This window comes from Panthera uncia, assembly GCF_023721935.1.
Source record: "Panthera uncia isolate 11264 chromosome A1 unlocalized genomic scaffold, Puncia_PCG_1.0 HiC_scaffold_17, whole genome shotgun sequence".
NCBI classification, from domain to species: Eukaryota; Metazoa; Chordata; class Mammalia; order Carnivora; family Felidae; genus Panthera; species Panthera uncia.
Genome location: NW_026057577.1, coordinates 91,706,933 through 91,723,488, shown reverse-complemented (window position 1 = coordinate 91,723,488; position 16,556 = coordinate 91,706,933). Strand labels below are relative to the sequence as shown.

At 36.9% G+C, this 16,556-nt stretch overlaps 1 protein-coding gene across 1 annotated transcript in view; it reads right to left on the bottom strand.

Moving 5' to 3' along the window:
• The window catches only part of UBTD2 (ubiquitin domain containing 2), a 63,103-nt gene that overhangs the window by 14,260 nt on the left and 32,287 nt on the right, over window positions 1-16,556 (bottom strand). The window contains exon 2 of the mRNA XM_049648691.1: window positions 7,688-7,924. Within this exon, the coding sequence (XP_049504648.1) occupies window positions 7,688-7,924 (237 nt within the window). The remainder of the gene's footprint in view (window positions 1-7,687; window positions 7,925-16,556) is intronic.

Here is a 16,556-nt window from a genome sequence, read left to right as displayed (position 1 = left end):
AATGATTTCGTGGCTCGTGGGTTTGAGTCCCGAGTTAGGTTCTGTGCTGACACCGCAGAGCGTGGAGCCTGCTTGGGATTCTAGGTCTCCTCTCTCTGCCTCTCCTCACTCGTGCTCCGTCTCTCTCTCTCTCTCAAGAATAAATACACATTAAAAAAAAAATTAAAAATAAATAAATAAAGCTCTTAAAGGATAGAAGGCTATAGAAAAGAGATGCCAGATACGAGAATCACTAGGAAGATTTTTCCACAATATACATGTCCATATCATCCTCAATCTGAGTCACAATTTGCAGAGTGAAAATATATGCATACATATAATATTCCCAGGTAGTTATGACACCAGCCGCCCTCTTAACTCTCCCTACTGCCATTTGAGAGTAATGAACTAAAGACACCACTGATATTAATAAAGGGAGATCATTAGGAAGCACGGAATTATTTTGTACTTGGACAAGGCAAAAATATAATGAATATGACCTGCAGACTGGAACTGAGACAAGGACAGAATCATTCAAGGAACCACTATAAGAAAATAAGGGAGGAAACATGGGGTAGAGGCAATGGGTGGTGGGATGTGTTTTGGTTGTTTCTTTCAAAAACAACACAGGAAAGAAGATAGTTATTTTATAGGAACAAAAGCCATTGAGAAATACATAATTTTTGTGCACATAACACTGACATTAAATACAATTTAAACCAAAAAGTGTATAATCCTTGCTTATTTTGTACACACAAAATCTAAAATAACAGACAAGATAGCAAGACCTATACAAATAACATTTACAAAGACATTTCCGTATAGTTTTCAAACGTTGAAGAATTTTTTATAATATTTATATTGGGAAGATAATATGAATAGGTTGAGATAATAAGATTATGGAAAGAGAAGACAGAGAGGATGAGATGAAAACAAGATAGGAGAGAGATCTGACTGAAAGAATCTTAGAAAGGAGTGTAGGGCCTAAGATCTCTTCAGATTGTCAATCTAATATCTAAGTATTGTTCAATACTCTTATGGTAATACTAACAGATGTAGATGAAAGGGATAGGGATGGCCCAGATATGGGATGATACTAAACTATGTCCTCAATGTTTAGGTGTCTAATAAACCTGTAGCTATTGAGTTAACACAACCTCCAAATTCGATTAGGCATATGCCCATGGGCAATCTCCTAAAAGCCAGAAAAAGACGTTATCAGTAGATAATATATCCAGAAAAATGAACAAACTCTATAATTAAAGATTTGTATATAATTAATACAACAAATTTACTTGTTAATGTCAGAGTTCAAGAAATACAACCATTACCTTCCTAAAGAAGGAAGAAAGGTGGTCACAGATACACAACCTAAACTTACACCTTAAGAGCTGGAAAAAGAACAGCAAATAAAACCCCAAAGCAACAGAACACAGGAAACAATAAAGATCAGAGCAGAAATCAATGCCATCGAAACCAAAAAAACAACAGAACAGATCAACGAAACCAGAAGCTGGTTCTTTGAAAGAATTAACAAAATTGATAAACCCCTAGCCAGTTTCATCAAAAAGAAAAAGGAAAGGACCCAAAACAGTAGAACAAATAAACGAAACCAGAAGCTGGTTCTTTGAAAGAATTAACAAAATTGATAAACCCTAGCCAGTTTGATCAAAAAGAAAAAGGAAAGGACCCAAATAAATAAAATCAAGAATGAAAGAGGACAGATCACAACCAACACAACAGAAATACAAACAATAATAAGAGAATATTATGAGCAATTATATGCCAATAAAATGGGCAATCTGGAAGAAATGGACAAATTCCTAGTAACATATAAACTACCAAAACTGAAACAGGAAGAAATAGAAAATTTGAACAGACCCATAACTGGTAAAGGAATCGAATTAGTAATCAAAAATCTCCCAAAAAACAAGAGTTCAGGGCCAGATGGCTTTCCAGGGGAATTCTACCAAACATTTAAGGAAGAGTTAACACCTATTCTCTTGAAGCTGTTTCAAGAAATAGAAATGGAAGGAAGATTTCCAAACTCTTTCTATGAAGCCAGCATTACCTTGATTCCAAAACCAGACAAAGACCCCACTAAAAAGGAGAACTATAGAACAATTTCCCTAATGAACACGGGCGCAAAAATCCTCAACAAGATACTAGCCAATTGGATCCAAAAATACATTAAAAAAATTATTTACCACTACCAAATGGGATTTATATGTGGGATGCAGGGCTGGTTCAATCTGGAAAACAATCAATGTGATTCATAACATCAATAAAAGAAAGGACAAGAACCACATGATCTTCTCAATAGATGCAGAGAAAGCATTTGACAAAATATAGCATCCTTTCTTAATAAAAACCCTCAAGAAAGTAGGGACAGTAGGATCATACCTCGAGATCATAAAGACCATATATGAAAGACCCACCACTACTATCATTCTCAATGGGGAAAAACTGAGAGCTTTCCCCCTAAGGTCAGGAATAAGACAGGGATGCCCACTCTCGCCACTGTTATTTAACACAGTATTGGAAGTCTTAGCCTCAGCAATCAGACAACACAAAGAAATAAAAGACATCCAAATCGGCCAGGAGGAGGTCAAACTTTCACTCTTCGCAGATGACATGATACTCTATGTGAAAACCCAAAAGATTCTACCAAAAAACTGCTAGAACTGATCCATGAATTCAGCCAAGTTGCAGGATATAAAATCAATGCACAGAAACCGGTTGCAATCCTATATACCAATAATGAAGCAATAGAAAGAGAAACCAAGGAATTGATCCCATTTACAATTGCACCCAAACCATAAAATACCTAGGAATAAACCTAACCAAAGAGGTGAAAAATCTATACACTGAAAACTATAGAAAGCTTATGAAAGAAATTGAAGAAGACACAAAAAAATGGAAAAGTATTATTTCATGCTCCTGGATAGGAAGAACAAATGTTGTTAAAATGTCAATACTACCCAAAGCAATCTACATATTCAATGCAATACCTATATCAAAATAACACCAGCATTCTTCACAGAGCTAGAACAAACAATCCTAAAATTTGTATGGAACCTGAAAAGACCCTGAATAGCCAAAGCAATCTTGAAAAAGAAAACCAAAGCAGGAGGCATCACAATCCTGGACTTCAAGCTGTATTACAAAGCTGTAATCATCAAGACAGTATGGTACTGGTACAAAAACAGACACTCACATCAATGGAACAGAATAGAGAACCCAGAAACCCACAAACGTATGGCCAACTTATCTTTGATAAAGCAGGAAAGAATATCCAATGGAATAAAGACAGTCTCTTCAGCAAATGGTGCTGGGAAAACTGGACAGCAACATGCAGACGAATGAACCTAGACCACTTTATGACACCATACACAAAAATAAACTCAAATGGATGAAAGACCTAAACTTAAGACAGGAAGCCATCAAAAGCCTAGAGGAGAAAGCAGGCAAAACCTCTTTGTCTTGGCTGCAGTAACTTCTTACTCAACACGTCTCCAGAGGCAAGAGAAACCAAAGCAAAAATGAACTACTGGGACCTCATCAAAATAAAAAGCGAAGGAAACAATCAGCAAAGCTAAAAGGCAACCGAAGGAATGGGACAAGATATTTGCAAATGACATATCAGATAAAGGGTTAGTATCCAAAATCTCTAGAGAACTTACCAAACTCAACACTCAAAAAACAAATAACCCAGTGAAGAAATGGGCAAAACACATGAATAGACACTTCTCCAAAGACATCCAGATGGTCAACTGGCGCATGAAAAAATGCTCAACATCACTCATCATCCGGGAAATACAAATTAAAACCACACTGAGATACCACCTCATACCTGTCAGAATGGCTAACATTAACAACTCAGTCAACAATAGATGGTTTTAGGATGCGGAGAAAGAGGATCTCTTTTGCACTGCTGGTAGGAATGCAAACTGGTGCGGCCACTCTGAAAAACAGTACGGAGGTTCCTCAAAAAATTAAAACGTAGAACTACCCTATGACCCAGCAATTGCACTACGAAATATTTCTCCAAGGGATACAGGTATGCCATTTTGAAGGGACACATACACCCCAATGTTTATAGCAGCACTATCAACAATAGCCAAAGTATGGAAAGATCCCAAATATCCATTGATGGATGAATGGATAAAGACGTGGTATATACATACAATGGAGTATTACTCAGGAATCATAATGAAATCTTGCCATTTGCAACTATGTGGATAGAACTAGAGGGTATTATGCTAAGCGAGATTAGTCAGAGAAAGACAAATATCTGACTTCACTCATATGAAGACTTTACGATACAAAACAGATGAACTTAAGGGAAGGGAAGCAAATATAATATAAAAATGGGGAGGGGGACAAAACATAAGAAACTCTTAAATATAGAGAACAGAGAGTTGCTGGAGGGGTTGTTGGAGGGAGAATGGGCTAAATGGGTAAGGGGCTTAACGAATGAATCTACTCCTGAAATCATTGTTGCACCATGTGCTAACTTGGTTATAAATTATAAAAAATAAATTAATTTAAAAAATTAAAAAAAAAAAGAAGTACAACCATTAGCACTACTATTTATCAAGTGTTTTCTGGACTATGGTAAGTAATTTATATGTGTTATCACATTTAATCAACACAACCACCCTATGAGGTAGGTAGTTATAATCCATATTTTACAAATGAGAACACTTAAATTTCAGCAACACCACTGAGTACTTCTAGGTAAAATCATGTAGCTAAATAGCTAAGTTATAAACTAATGGTGAGTTAGAGCACACGACAGAACACAATTCAAAAGTCCACCCAAGAAACACTGTTAAGTTTCAGATATGAACAAGGAAATTCAGTCAAGGGTACCAATGACAGTAATACCCAGAAAGTTATTTTAGACATTTGAACAAGGAAAGATCAAACATCAGTTTGATTCCTTCATACTAAAGCAGAGAATAAGCAAAGAGATCTGAGCCCATATCCAATAAAATAATGCACAGACACTTGCCTTACATAAAACAGAGCTACTTTGTCTCCATGAACCTGTAAACAGGCCATAATTTATAGAACACAATCAGATATTCCTATAGATAACTATGATAAGTACAAAGTAAGGGAAGTCAAAGTTCTAAGGTTCTGGGTCTCAGGCTTATTCTACATTAAGGCAATCACACATAAACAATTATTCTTTCCCACCCCCAATCCCCTACTCCCAACTTGCAAACCTATGCAAACAATAAATAAATACTGCTCTAAAAATATAGGCTATAAGTATTAAAAACAGAAGGAATGTAATTAATTATACATATATAATTTATATATTACATATATATGTATATATGTTACAAAACATATGTATATTACACATATAATTTATAATTAAAGTAATTATAAAGGGAGACTCTTTCCTTTATATAAAGCTAGCTTTTTTTTTTTTTTTTTTTTAAGTAGGCTTCAGAGCCCAGCACAGAGCCCAACACAGGACTTCAACTCACAAACTGTACATTAAGACCTGAGCTGAGTTCAAGAGTCAGATGCTTACCCAACTGAGCCACCCAGGTGACCATAATGTTAGTATCTGAAGACAAGATATAGAACTGAAAGAGGTAACAGAGCAAGATGATGTCCACCACCCCAATTATTATAAGAAGTAAAGAATTTAGAGGGTATTCATGAAAATCAGGACTAAAGAGTCATACTGAAATGACATTCAGTTAAACATTTTTTAAATGTAGGAAGGATAATTTTTCCATCTGTGCAGAAAAAGTGATCTATATATAGTAGGTGCTCAATAAATGTTATTAACACAAGCCTATGCTAATAAGCTTTCATAATGAAGAACAGGACACCTATAGAATATGTATTTAAAATTTCTTTTTAAATTTATTAAAAAAAATTTTTTTTAATGTTTATTTTTTAGAGAGACAGAGTGTGAGCAGCAGTGGGGCAGAGAGAGAGGGAGACACAGAATCTGAAGTAGGCTCCAGGCTCTGAGCTGCCAGCACAGAGCCTGATGTGGGGCTTGAACTCACAAACCATGAGATCATGACCTGAGCTGAAGTTGGATGCTTAACCTACCAAGCCACCCAGGCACCCCTAAATTTATTATTTTTGAGAGAGAGAGAGAGAGAGAGAGAGAGAGAGAGAGAGAGAGAGAGAGAATGCACACATGAGTGGGGAAGGGGTAGAGAGAGAGGCGGGGGGCGGGGATAGAGGATCCGAAGCAGGCTCTATGGTGACAGCAGAGAGCCCAATGTGGGGCTCGAACTCACAAACCGTGAGATCATGACCTGGGCCGAAGTCGGACACTTAACAGACTGAGGCATCCAGGTGCCCCTGGAATATGTATTTTTAAAAGTTTCTTGGAAGCACAGTTAGTTCAGAAAATTAACAGAGATTTGGAAAACTGGGAAGGATACTATCTTTATTAAAGTTAAAATATCTTTATTTGAAAAGGAGTCAAAGGACATAAAGCAGATGATTAAACAGTGAAAAGCAGTGTTCTGAAAATGTAGACAAAAAGGGAGATATTGAAAAAGAAACAATGAAGATATAAATGAACAGAAAAGGATACAGAAGAATGCAGGTGATTATATACAGGACTAATGTGGAAAAATATTAATTTGAAAAACTAAAGAGAAAAATTTTATAAATACAGTATAAAATTAACACTTAAAGCTCAGCATACCATGAAAAATTTTGAAGTGTTTCTAATCAAAGAGACCAAGCAAGAGGATGTGCATGGGTCCAGCAGATATGTGTTCCTGGAAATACTCAAAGCTAATGGTGGTCCCTAGAGTCACATTCCTAAGCAAAAGAAAAAGGTTCTTCATAATGCTCAGGCCTGCAACCATAGAAAACTGTCCTACAAAACATGTGACTTCTATGTTTAGTTTTTTTCATTTTGCTAAAAATAGGCTTGATGAGAAAGCATAAAGACTAAAGAAGCATCCACTGAGTCTCTAAGGCTTCTGAGATCTAAATGTGAGACTACTTCTCTAGTGCTCCTAGGAAAGGAATAAAGTAGAAGCTCTAAAAGATTGGGGTAGGGGGTGGAGGGTCCTTGATGAAGAACAAGGAAGTTTCTGAGGACGTAAGTTAGAAAATACAGGTTATTAAGCATTCTCTTTCATGAGATTAAAAATCTCATGATTTTTTATCTCATTAAATCTTTTTTTCATTTTTATTTATTTGCAAGAGAAAGCACACAAGTGGGGGAGTGGGGCAAAGGGAGAGAGGGAGAGAGAATCCCAAGCAGGCTCCGTGCTCAGTGCAGAGCCCCATGCAGGGCTTGATCCCGCAACCCCGGGACCATGACCTGAGCCAAAATAGAGTTGGATGCTCAACCAACTAAGCCACCCAGGCATACCCAAGATATTTAGATACTAAAAAATACATATATTGGGGCACCTAGCTGGCTCAGTCAGTGGACCATGTGACTCTTGATGTCAGGGTCATGGGTTCAAGGCCTTACGTTGGGCACAGCTTACCTAAAAAAAAAAAATACACATACACACACACACAAAGTAAATCCACAAAGAAGCAAAGACAAATGTTCCTCTTTGATGGGGGGGGGGGGGGAGTGTGCAGGGAGGAGAATCATGCATAGCAAGTAAAACGAACACTTCCCATTTGGTTTCTTGTTATTAGAAAGGAGCTGATTATGTTCCCCTTTGTCCCCGAGGACCACCAAACCTACCATGTGGTAATGTTATGTTTGCACCATCAATGATTGCTTGTGCCAGTTCATGATCATTGCTCTCAAAAGCATGTGCTGCAGCCTTCAAGGCATCCCAAATCTCTTTACGGCCTTCAAAAGCTGGTGCAGTATCCCAAAATTCATCCCTCTTGCTGCGCAGTTGTCCATCTGTCATGGGATAATCACTTTTCCATTTGGGTTTCTCCTTTTTCAAAGGCTGGTTACGACCTAAAGCGACTGAGAAGAAAAATAAAAAGCTGATATGAAAACCAAAATTTATAAACAATGTATTAAAAGTGATCTGGTCAGTCCTCTTTGATTCACTCATCAAAATTATAGCTACAAGTTTGCCTACTAGTCATTCTTTTTTTTTTTTTAGTTTATTCATTTATTTTGAGAAAAACAGAGCGTGAATGGGGACGGGCAGAGAGTGAGAGAATCTCAAGCAGGTTCTGAGCAGTCAGGGCAGAGCCTGACACGGACTGAACTCCTGAAACCATGAGATCAAGACCTGAGCTGCTATCAATAACCAAATGAGCCACCCAGGTGCCCCGTCTACTAGTTAATTCTTGCATTCTGAAATCTCCCTATTTAAAATTTTTTTAATGTTTTTTATTTATTTTTGAGAGACAGAGACAGGCGGAGCATGAGTGGGGGAGGGGCAGAGAGCAAACAGGAGACACAGGAGACACGGAATCCGAAGCAGGCTCTAGGCTCTGAGCTGTCAGCATACAGCCCGACACAGGGCTCAAACTCGTGAACCGCAACAACACAACCTGAGCCGAAGTTGGATGCCTAACCGACTGAGCCACCCAGGGGCCCCTGAAATTTCCCTATTTTAGAACTACAAGAGCAAATGAGGACATTAGAAGGTTCTATCCAAAATGTCCATTGACAAGTTAGTAATTCTTTTCAACTCAGTTATGCCTTCTCCCCAGGATGACTTTAAAAATTACCCAGAAAAATAGCAATAAGGGTTTCATCAAACAATAACGGCAGTATTTTAAAAAGTCAAAGGATGACATAAAGAGAGGTAAGATATTAGGAAAAATGAAGTAGCAACATTAGTTGGACTCTCAGGACTCTGGACATATGAAGCCAGAAAGTAGAAACTGAGAAATCCCCAAGAAGGGAAAGACTGCTTTGTGGTGTCCAAAGAACAGTCAAACCACCGGCTCCATATGAAGAAACCTAATCATAGGAGCATCCCCTGCACTTCAGTCAAGAAAGTGTAAATACTTTTCTCTGAAACCTATACAGGAGCTATTTTGAAAAGAGTAAGGGAGAAGGTCAGAAATCAGGGCTTCACTCTTTGGAGAAAATAGGACTGAACAGGTGATCCTTGATAATGAACCAAGGGAGAAACTCCTGACTACAAGGAGCAGAAAAAAGAGGGCAAGAGTCCACTCCTCTGTTGCTGTAAAAGGCATCATAGCTCCTTAGAGAACGTCACATAGTAGTAGAGCTAGAACAAGTGTGATGTAAGTTTTTTGCACCCAGACACTTACCTGGCCTAGGATCACTGATCTCACACTGACCTACAGAGCCATTCTTAATCTTATATGGAGCCATAGGTAAGAAATAGTTTGACAGATGGAAAAATAAGTAAAAAGAAAACTGAAGCTTGATGGAGTCTTGGGTAAGAGTGGGTGGAAAGTAAATGACACAGTGGTGGGAAGGAGAGGGTGTACATCAAAATTCAATGTTCTATATTTAAGAGCAGAAAGAATACTAATTTAAAATAAATTATTCTCAAAATGGTTCTAAAGAGGCCATGAAATTAACCACTCCCTTACTGGCCCAGAGCCAAATAAATTTGAGCTATTCATAACTCCAGTCCCTGGGCAATCTCCATACCCTATACCAAACTATCTTCCTGATGACAGAACTAATACTGCCAAATGTGTCTGGTTTGACACTTGGATTAAACCATGCTCTCTCCCTCCAAACTGGCCATTTTGTCTCAAGGCAGCAAACATGAGATCTCATCTATCTTCAGAACAGCACATCATGTCACTGCCAGCTGTTTTCTCTTAAAACATTCAGTGTTTTGACTCCTTGTACTTTTTGGCTCTGTAACTTATCCTAGTAAAATGCCAACCAGTTGAGTTCTAAAAGGGTATGAACAGCAGAGTAGGAAAACTGTCTATTTAGTAGCAAAGCTAGAAATAGAATCCAAGTCTCTTCATTTAACAGGTATTTACTGAATGTCCACTAAGGGTAACACTATAGGTGTGTGTATCTGGTTTAATTCAAATGTGAGAAACACAATCTATACTAAAGATTTTCCCTTGCATCTTCCAAATAATAAATGTATACAGAGCATTATTCACTAAAAGGTGTTCACAATATGTCAGATAATCGCAATCTACTGGTTCTACCAAAAGGTAAAATGAAAGGCAAAATTTATTTTCTGCTATATTAGCCTTTAAAGTCAGAAATAACTGGGGCGCCTGGGTGGCGCAGTCGGTTAAGCGTCCGACTTCAGCCAGGTCACGATCTCGCGGTCCGTGGGTTCGAGCCCCGCGTCAGGCTCTGGGCTGATGGCTCAGAGCCTGGAGCCTGTTTCCGATTCTGTGTCTCCCTCTCTCTCTGCCCCTCCCCCGTTCATGCTCTATCTCTCTCTGTCCCAAAAATAAAAATAAAAAAACGTTGAAAAAAAAAAATTTAAAGTCAGAAATAACTTAGGGACAACACTCAGTATTAGTTTACTGAACAGACAGTAGAGGGCAGGATACAATAGGTAAATACCGCCCCCCCCCTCCCTTTTTTAAAGTAGTCTTCATGCCCAGCATGGAGCCCAAAGTAGGGCTTGAACTCAGGACCCTGAGATCAAGACCTGAGCTGAGATCAAGAGTCAGATGCTTGGGCACCTGGGTGGCTGAGTCAGTTAAGTGTCCAACTCTTTATTTCAGCTGGGCTCTGATTGTGATCTCATGGTTCATGAGTTCAAGCCTCATATTGGACTCTGTGCTGAGAGCATGGAGCCTGTTTGGGTTCCTCTCTCTGTCCCTCCCTGCTCATGTGCTCTCTCTCTCAAAATAAATAAATAAAACCTAACAACAACAACAAAAAGAGAAACTCAGTGGTTGAGCCACCCAGGCACCCTGGTAAATGCTTATTTGAATAGGTATCTAGTCAACATTCAAATTAGTATCTATTATTCAAAGTTATCTATTCAATAATCAAATAAGATACCCATTTGAATAAAGTTTTGAGTCTTCCTGAGTAGTTCCAGAGAACTGTCTAGCCTCACATATATTAAACATATCAGAGAGGTAACTAGTTGTAATTCTGTCATTGTGAGAGAATTGCAAAGCAAAGGCAGAAACAACAAAACCTGAACAATCTCAGTACCTACACCCAAGAAACCTAAAGAGGCCCTCAGAGGGACCAAAAAGAAAAACAATAAAGGTAGAAAATACTTTCGAAAAAGGAAAAGCCCCTTCCTTACAAATATGAGGTAGATTTTACCTCCCTCCACATAGAGAAGTTTTAAGAACTCCCATTAAAAAAAAAAAAAAAGTGATGCATTATGCTTCTTAAGGATAATCATTCCAAATCCATTTCAAATCTATATGCTGTAAAGTTCCAAAGTAATTGCTTTATGTAAAAGCAAGGAAGACAAAATAAATGCTTGTGATATCAAGTAAGCCTCCTTTTCTCTGTCTAGGTCTCTGTTTTTCTCTGTATCACAAATATATGTAATAAAGAATGTCTTTCTATTAAATGTCCATTATTAAAATACTTAAGCCTTTACAACATATTATTTTAGTGCAACCATTGAGCAGTGATTTTTCACTAGAAAATATGAGGTTAAAAGCTTCATCATTTTAAACTAAATGCAGTTTGTTGCCTAACTTACCTTTGTTAAATAAACTGGAGAAAAAAATGGATATTTAGCAATTAATATTTAGCATAATTTAGCATTTAAACTATGCTCTTATGAAAACATGAAAATATTTAGGGTTTTATGAGGATTTTAATATCTGTAAAGCACTAATAAAAATCATTAGTATATAATAAACTACAAATAAGTGTTTGCTAAGTAAAAATAAATTTGGGACCGCTATATAAAATAAAAAACCTTAAGACATTTTTGCAAAAATACACAGGCTAAGTCTTTTTTCTTTTCATACCTTCTGAATAGAACCTGACATTCTGAGAATTTGACATCAAGTACCCCCCTTAATTTTGAAAAGAAATGTTCTATGACTGTCATGCTCTTCCTATGTGTTCATCGGAGTATTTTTTTAGGAATTGGTCATCAAATGTGCTATGATTTTAGCCAATACTATAAACCTTTATTTCTGAAAATACCTGAACACAGAAATGAGTCTCACAGCTAAGAAGCTATGTTTTTTTTTGAACCAAGTCAACCATTTTCAATTATGAAGGAAAAGATGTAAACTATGTATACTTAATTAGATTACATCTTATGCTCTGAAACTTTCAGATTTACCTGTTTCACACATCAATCTGACTCCTGATACCCGAGAGAGATGCTCATTATCATTCATGTATCTGCGACTAAGTACAGTATTATGCTCTAACAATGAATTTAAAGACAGGACACAGTTCTTATTCCCTAAATTTCTGATTTAAATTGCAGGCAATCAACCACACTAAGTTTATTCCATGGTTTAACATACAACAAAAGATTAATGAGGAAATTTGATTTTATTATTTCAGAAAATACACTTCTTTCCCCCATCAATCCACAGTTACTTTTAAAAACTTTGCCAAAAACTCACCTTCTGAGAAACCTCTTTAAAAAAAAATTTTTTTTTAATGTTTATTTTGAGAGAGATAGAGATAGATAGAGAGAGAGAGAGAGAGAGAGAGAGGGAGGGAGAGAGACACATAATCCAAAGCAGGCTCCAGGCTCTGAGCTGTCAGCACAGAGCCCGAATCAGGGCTCAAACCCATGAACAGTGAGATCGTGACCTGAGCAGAAATCAGACGCCCGGGGGAAGCCTCTTAATCACACTCATCTACTTATCTTATCTTTCCTTGTAACTATCCAACACTTCTTCCCACTCTGACAAACAGATCTAACATGCAGAAAACCCAAGAAAGGTCTGCTTCTCAGATCCAAATAGCAACATAATCTTAAATGTTTAGTTTTACACAATTGAATGAATTTTGCACAAAATTCACTTTGACATTTTGATAAAAAACAATGATCTCCAAAATGAAGTATGTTGATAGTTATTTTCCTGCTTTTGGTTGCTCTCTTTTGGTTTCCTCCCTCTTGGTTTCCTGATTTAATACTGAGACTCTTCAAATGAATAAAGGAGAAGCCATAATGTATAAGGTAAACATCAAGATATGATTCAAGTAATAATAGCTTTAACAGACTGAAAACTAGAGCATCAGTTTTGCTAACACAACAGCCTAAGGGAAAAGACTGAATATTTAAAGAGATCACCATCAAAGGACAAAATGTTGTTTAACAGAATTCTAAAAACTTGAAAGCAGCAAGGAATAGGATTGGGATAATGTTCCTATATTTAGATTGAGTCTGAAGATCATGAAAACTAAAGGGAAATTTTTGTTACTCCCAAGAGTTAAGAATAGATCCTACAGAACTCTTCCACAACAGATGGTGCTAGCCTAAAAGGATACTCGTATTTTATTCTCATGTAAATTTAGAACACACTACACAAACACACACACACACAACATACATTCCCTTTACCTAAAGCAACTGTCAAAATAAAAATAGGGATATGGGGATTAAAATGCTTAAACTAAGAGCATCAACATGGCCAACTGTCAAAACCATACCCATAAGTTCTCTAATATCTGAGAATCTAGATGTGGAAGAGACCTTAGATGGTACCAGCCAACCTTACTATTTGACAGGAAGGGAAATAAGACCTAAGGAGGTTAAACAACTTGCTAAAGATCAAAAAGAGCCAGAACTAGAACCCAGATGACTAGATTCAAAGTCCAGAGCTCTCTTTCCATTATAGCACTCCATGTCTCGCTTGGGCTGAGAAATGTATTTTCTTTTACATACCAAATCAATTACAAGCTTCATTTAAAATAAAGCATGTGTTGAGTCGTTTTTCTAGTGATCCATCTTTCACAGACTTATTTTAGGACCAATGGAATATCTCTGGAGAAAGAAAAAGTTAACTGAGCAGTACCAAATCCCCAACCTAATTCATTTCTTTGGAGATAACACGCTCACCAAAGAGGAATTCTATAATAAAGGAGAAGCTAATGCAGTTTTCTGGTCTGTCAGCTTCAACTTATAAGTACTCAGCGTCTATAGCTGATTAGGCACTAAAGATCACATGTATACGTACTTATCTACGTAAGTTAAATATACCATTTTTAATGCTATTTTATAAAAAATAGAGACCATGCTTCCATCCTACAGTTTATAAAAATTAAGCAGTTAATTTTATAGATACAATATAAGATATAATTTTAAAGACATACATATAATTTCTAATGTTGTCTGAGCTAGCTTTATTGATGGGGAGGGGGGGGGGAAGTAAATATAATGACTTCCTGGCCTGTTTTTCAGAGTATAAATCCACTTACCAATGGCCTGAGCATACAAACAGGCAAAAGGAATGCCAACTTAGAACAAAGTATGCCAAAGGACTTTTCTTAATGGGCGAGTCAATAAAAATGTTACAAAAGCATACATTAAATCCCACGAACGTACACCGAAAGCCCCAATTTTATTTGGAAGGCTAAAATTACATAAAATTGGAACCAAGAAAATGGTCACTTAACAGAAGCCCACTGTACCTTCTAAAGTAATAAGTGCAATTTTCAGAGGATTCTACTGGGTAGGGGGGAATGGCTTTATCTAGAATTTATCTAGAATTACAGTCTTTGGAATCCAGGGACTTTTACTTCTATTAATTTATGGGTAATCCAAGGGAGGGGAAGCACACATAAGTCAAGGATGCCCATCATCTCCACAACTATTTAACATTGTTTTGAAAGTGTTAGCGCAATCAGAACAAAGCAATCAAAAGCATAATAACCAGAAGGGAAGAAGTAAAACCATCTCTAATTGCAGTATGATTGGAAAATACAAGAAAATCAGTGCTAAAATTAAGTAAGAAAAATCAATATGATAATGGGATAGAAAATATAAGCCTTATATACATAAAATACCCAGCTAGAAGAGATAATGGAAGAAATGGTCCCATTTATAACAGTAATAGAAAAGACAAAATATTTTGAATGCAACACCTGCTATCGGGATGCATTTTTTAAACTCCTGAAAGACCCCTAAGTAGACTAGACTTGAACAAAATGAAGACATCTCTTATACTTGGATGTTAACATTATAAAGACGTCAATTCTTCCCAAGTTATCTACATTTAACATGTTTCCAATGAAAATAATTAAAAAAAAAAAAAAAAACAAACTTCCTGAAGCTAGATGAGCGGATTTTTTAAGTTTATTTATTTTGAGAGAGAGAGAGAGAGAAGAGAGGGGCAGAGAGAGAAGGGAAGAGAGAATCCCAAGCAGGCTCCATGCTCAGTGCAGAGCCCAACATGGGGCTCCATCCCATGACCACAGGATCATGACCTGCAGAAATCAATACTTGGATGCTCAACCAACTGAGCCACCCAGGTGCCCCAAAGTTGTGACAATTCTTTCAAATGATTCAGCTGTTAAAAGGGGGAGTGTGTGTGACTGTATAAACACATACACATATATACACAAAAGAGAAAAATGTAAATACAGCAAAATGTTAACTACTAAATTTACATGGGAAGTACACAAATATTCATCGTACTATTTTTTCATGCTTGAATATTTTCACAATAAGACCTTTTTGGTAAAAACCCAAATGGTGAGAAGCAGTTAAGACCTGAATTCAATATTTAAGGTACTTCAGTTCTGATCAGTTCTTGATACTCAATGTTATGTTTACATAACTGTTTAAGTTCCCCATGTTTGATTATAATAAAGGATCAGAGAACTCCAAGTTTATACTACACCAAGCACATAATTCAGAAGCTAAATCTGTGCTACTCAAACTTCCAGTTTCAGAGTTTTATATGTGTATGGCTTTTTGGCATATGCCTAATCCACTCATATATTCCCATGTCCAGGTTCCTGTGCCTATCCTTGAGAAAGAAAATAATAAAAAGCAGAAACCAAAGAAATTGAAAACAGAAAAAAAGAGAAAAATCATGAAGACAAAAGCGGACTTAAAAAAAAAAATCAATAAATTGATAAACCTCTAGCCAGAATGACCAAGGGGGGGGGGGGTGACAAAAATTACAACATAAGAATGAAAGAGGTGGTATCATTAGAGATCCAGCAGATATTTAAGGGATAATGAAGGTGTATTTACTCAGGAAAAAAGGGATAACTTGACTAGCTCCATATGTACTAAAGATATTTTGTCTTTAAAAACTTCCTGACAAAGGAAACTCCAGGCCCAGATGGGATTACTGAATTCTACCAACACAAAGAAGAAATAATATGGAGCTCCTGGTGGCTCAGTCAGTTAAGCCTCTGATTTTGGCTCAGGTCATGATCTCATGTTTGTGGGTTTGGCCCCACATCGGGCTTTGCGCTGTCAGCATGGAACCTGCTTTGGATTCTCTATCTCCCTCTCTCTCTCTGTACCTCCCCTGCTCATGCTCTCTCTCTCAAAAATTAAACATTAAAAAAATAATAATAAAATAAAAAAAGAAATGATACTAATTACTCACACTTTCATAAAACAAAAGAGAAAGGAATACTCCCTAATTCAATTTATGGGGCCACAATTGCAAAAAATAAAATATAAAAAAACTATAAACAAGTATTCCTCATAAACACAGATGCAAAGATGAAATAAAGACCTTATCAGCCATATAAAGACTGAAAGATCTCG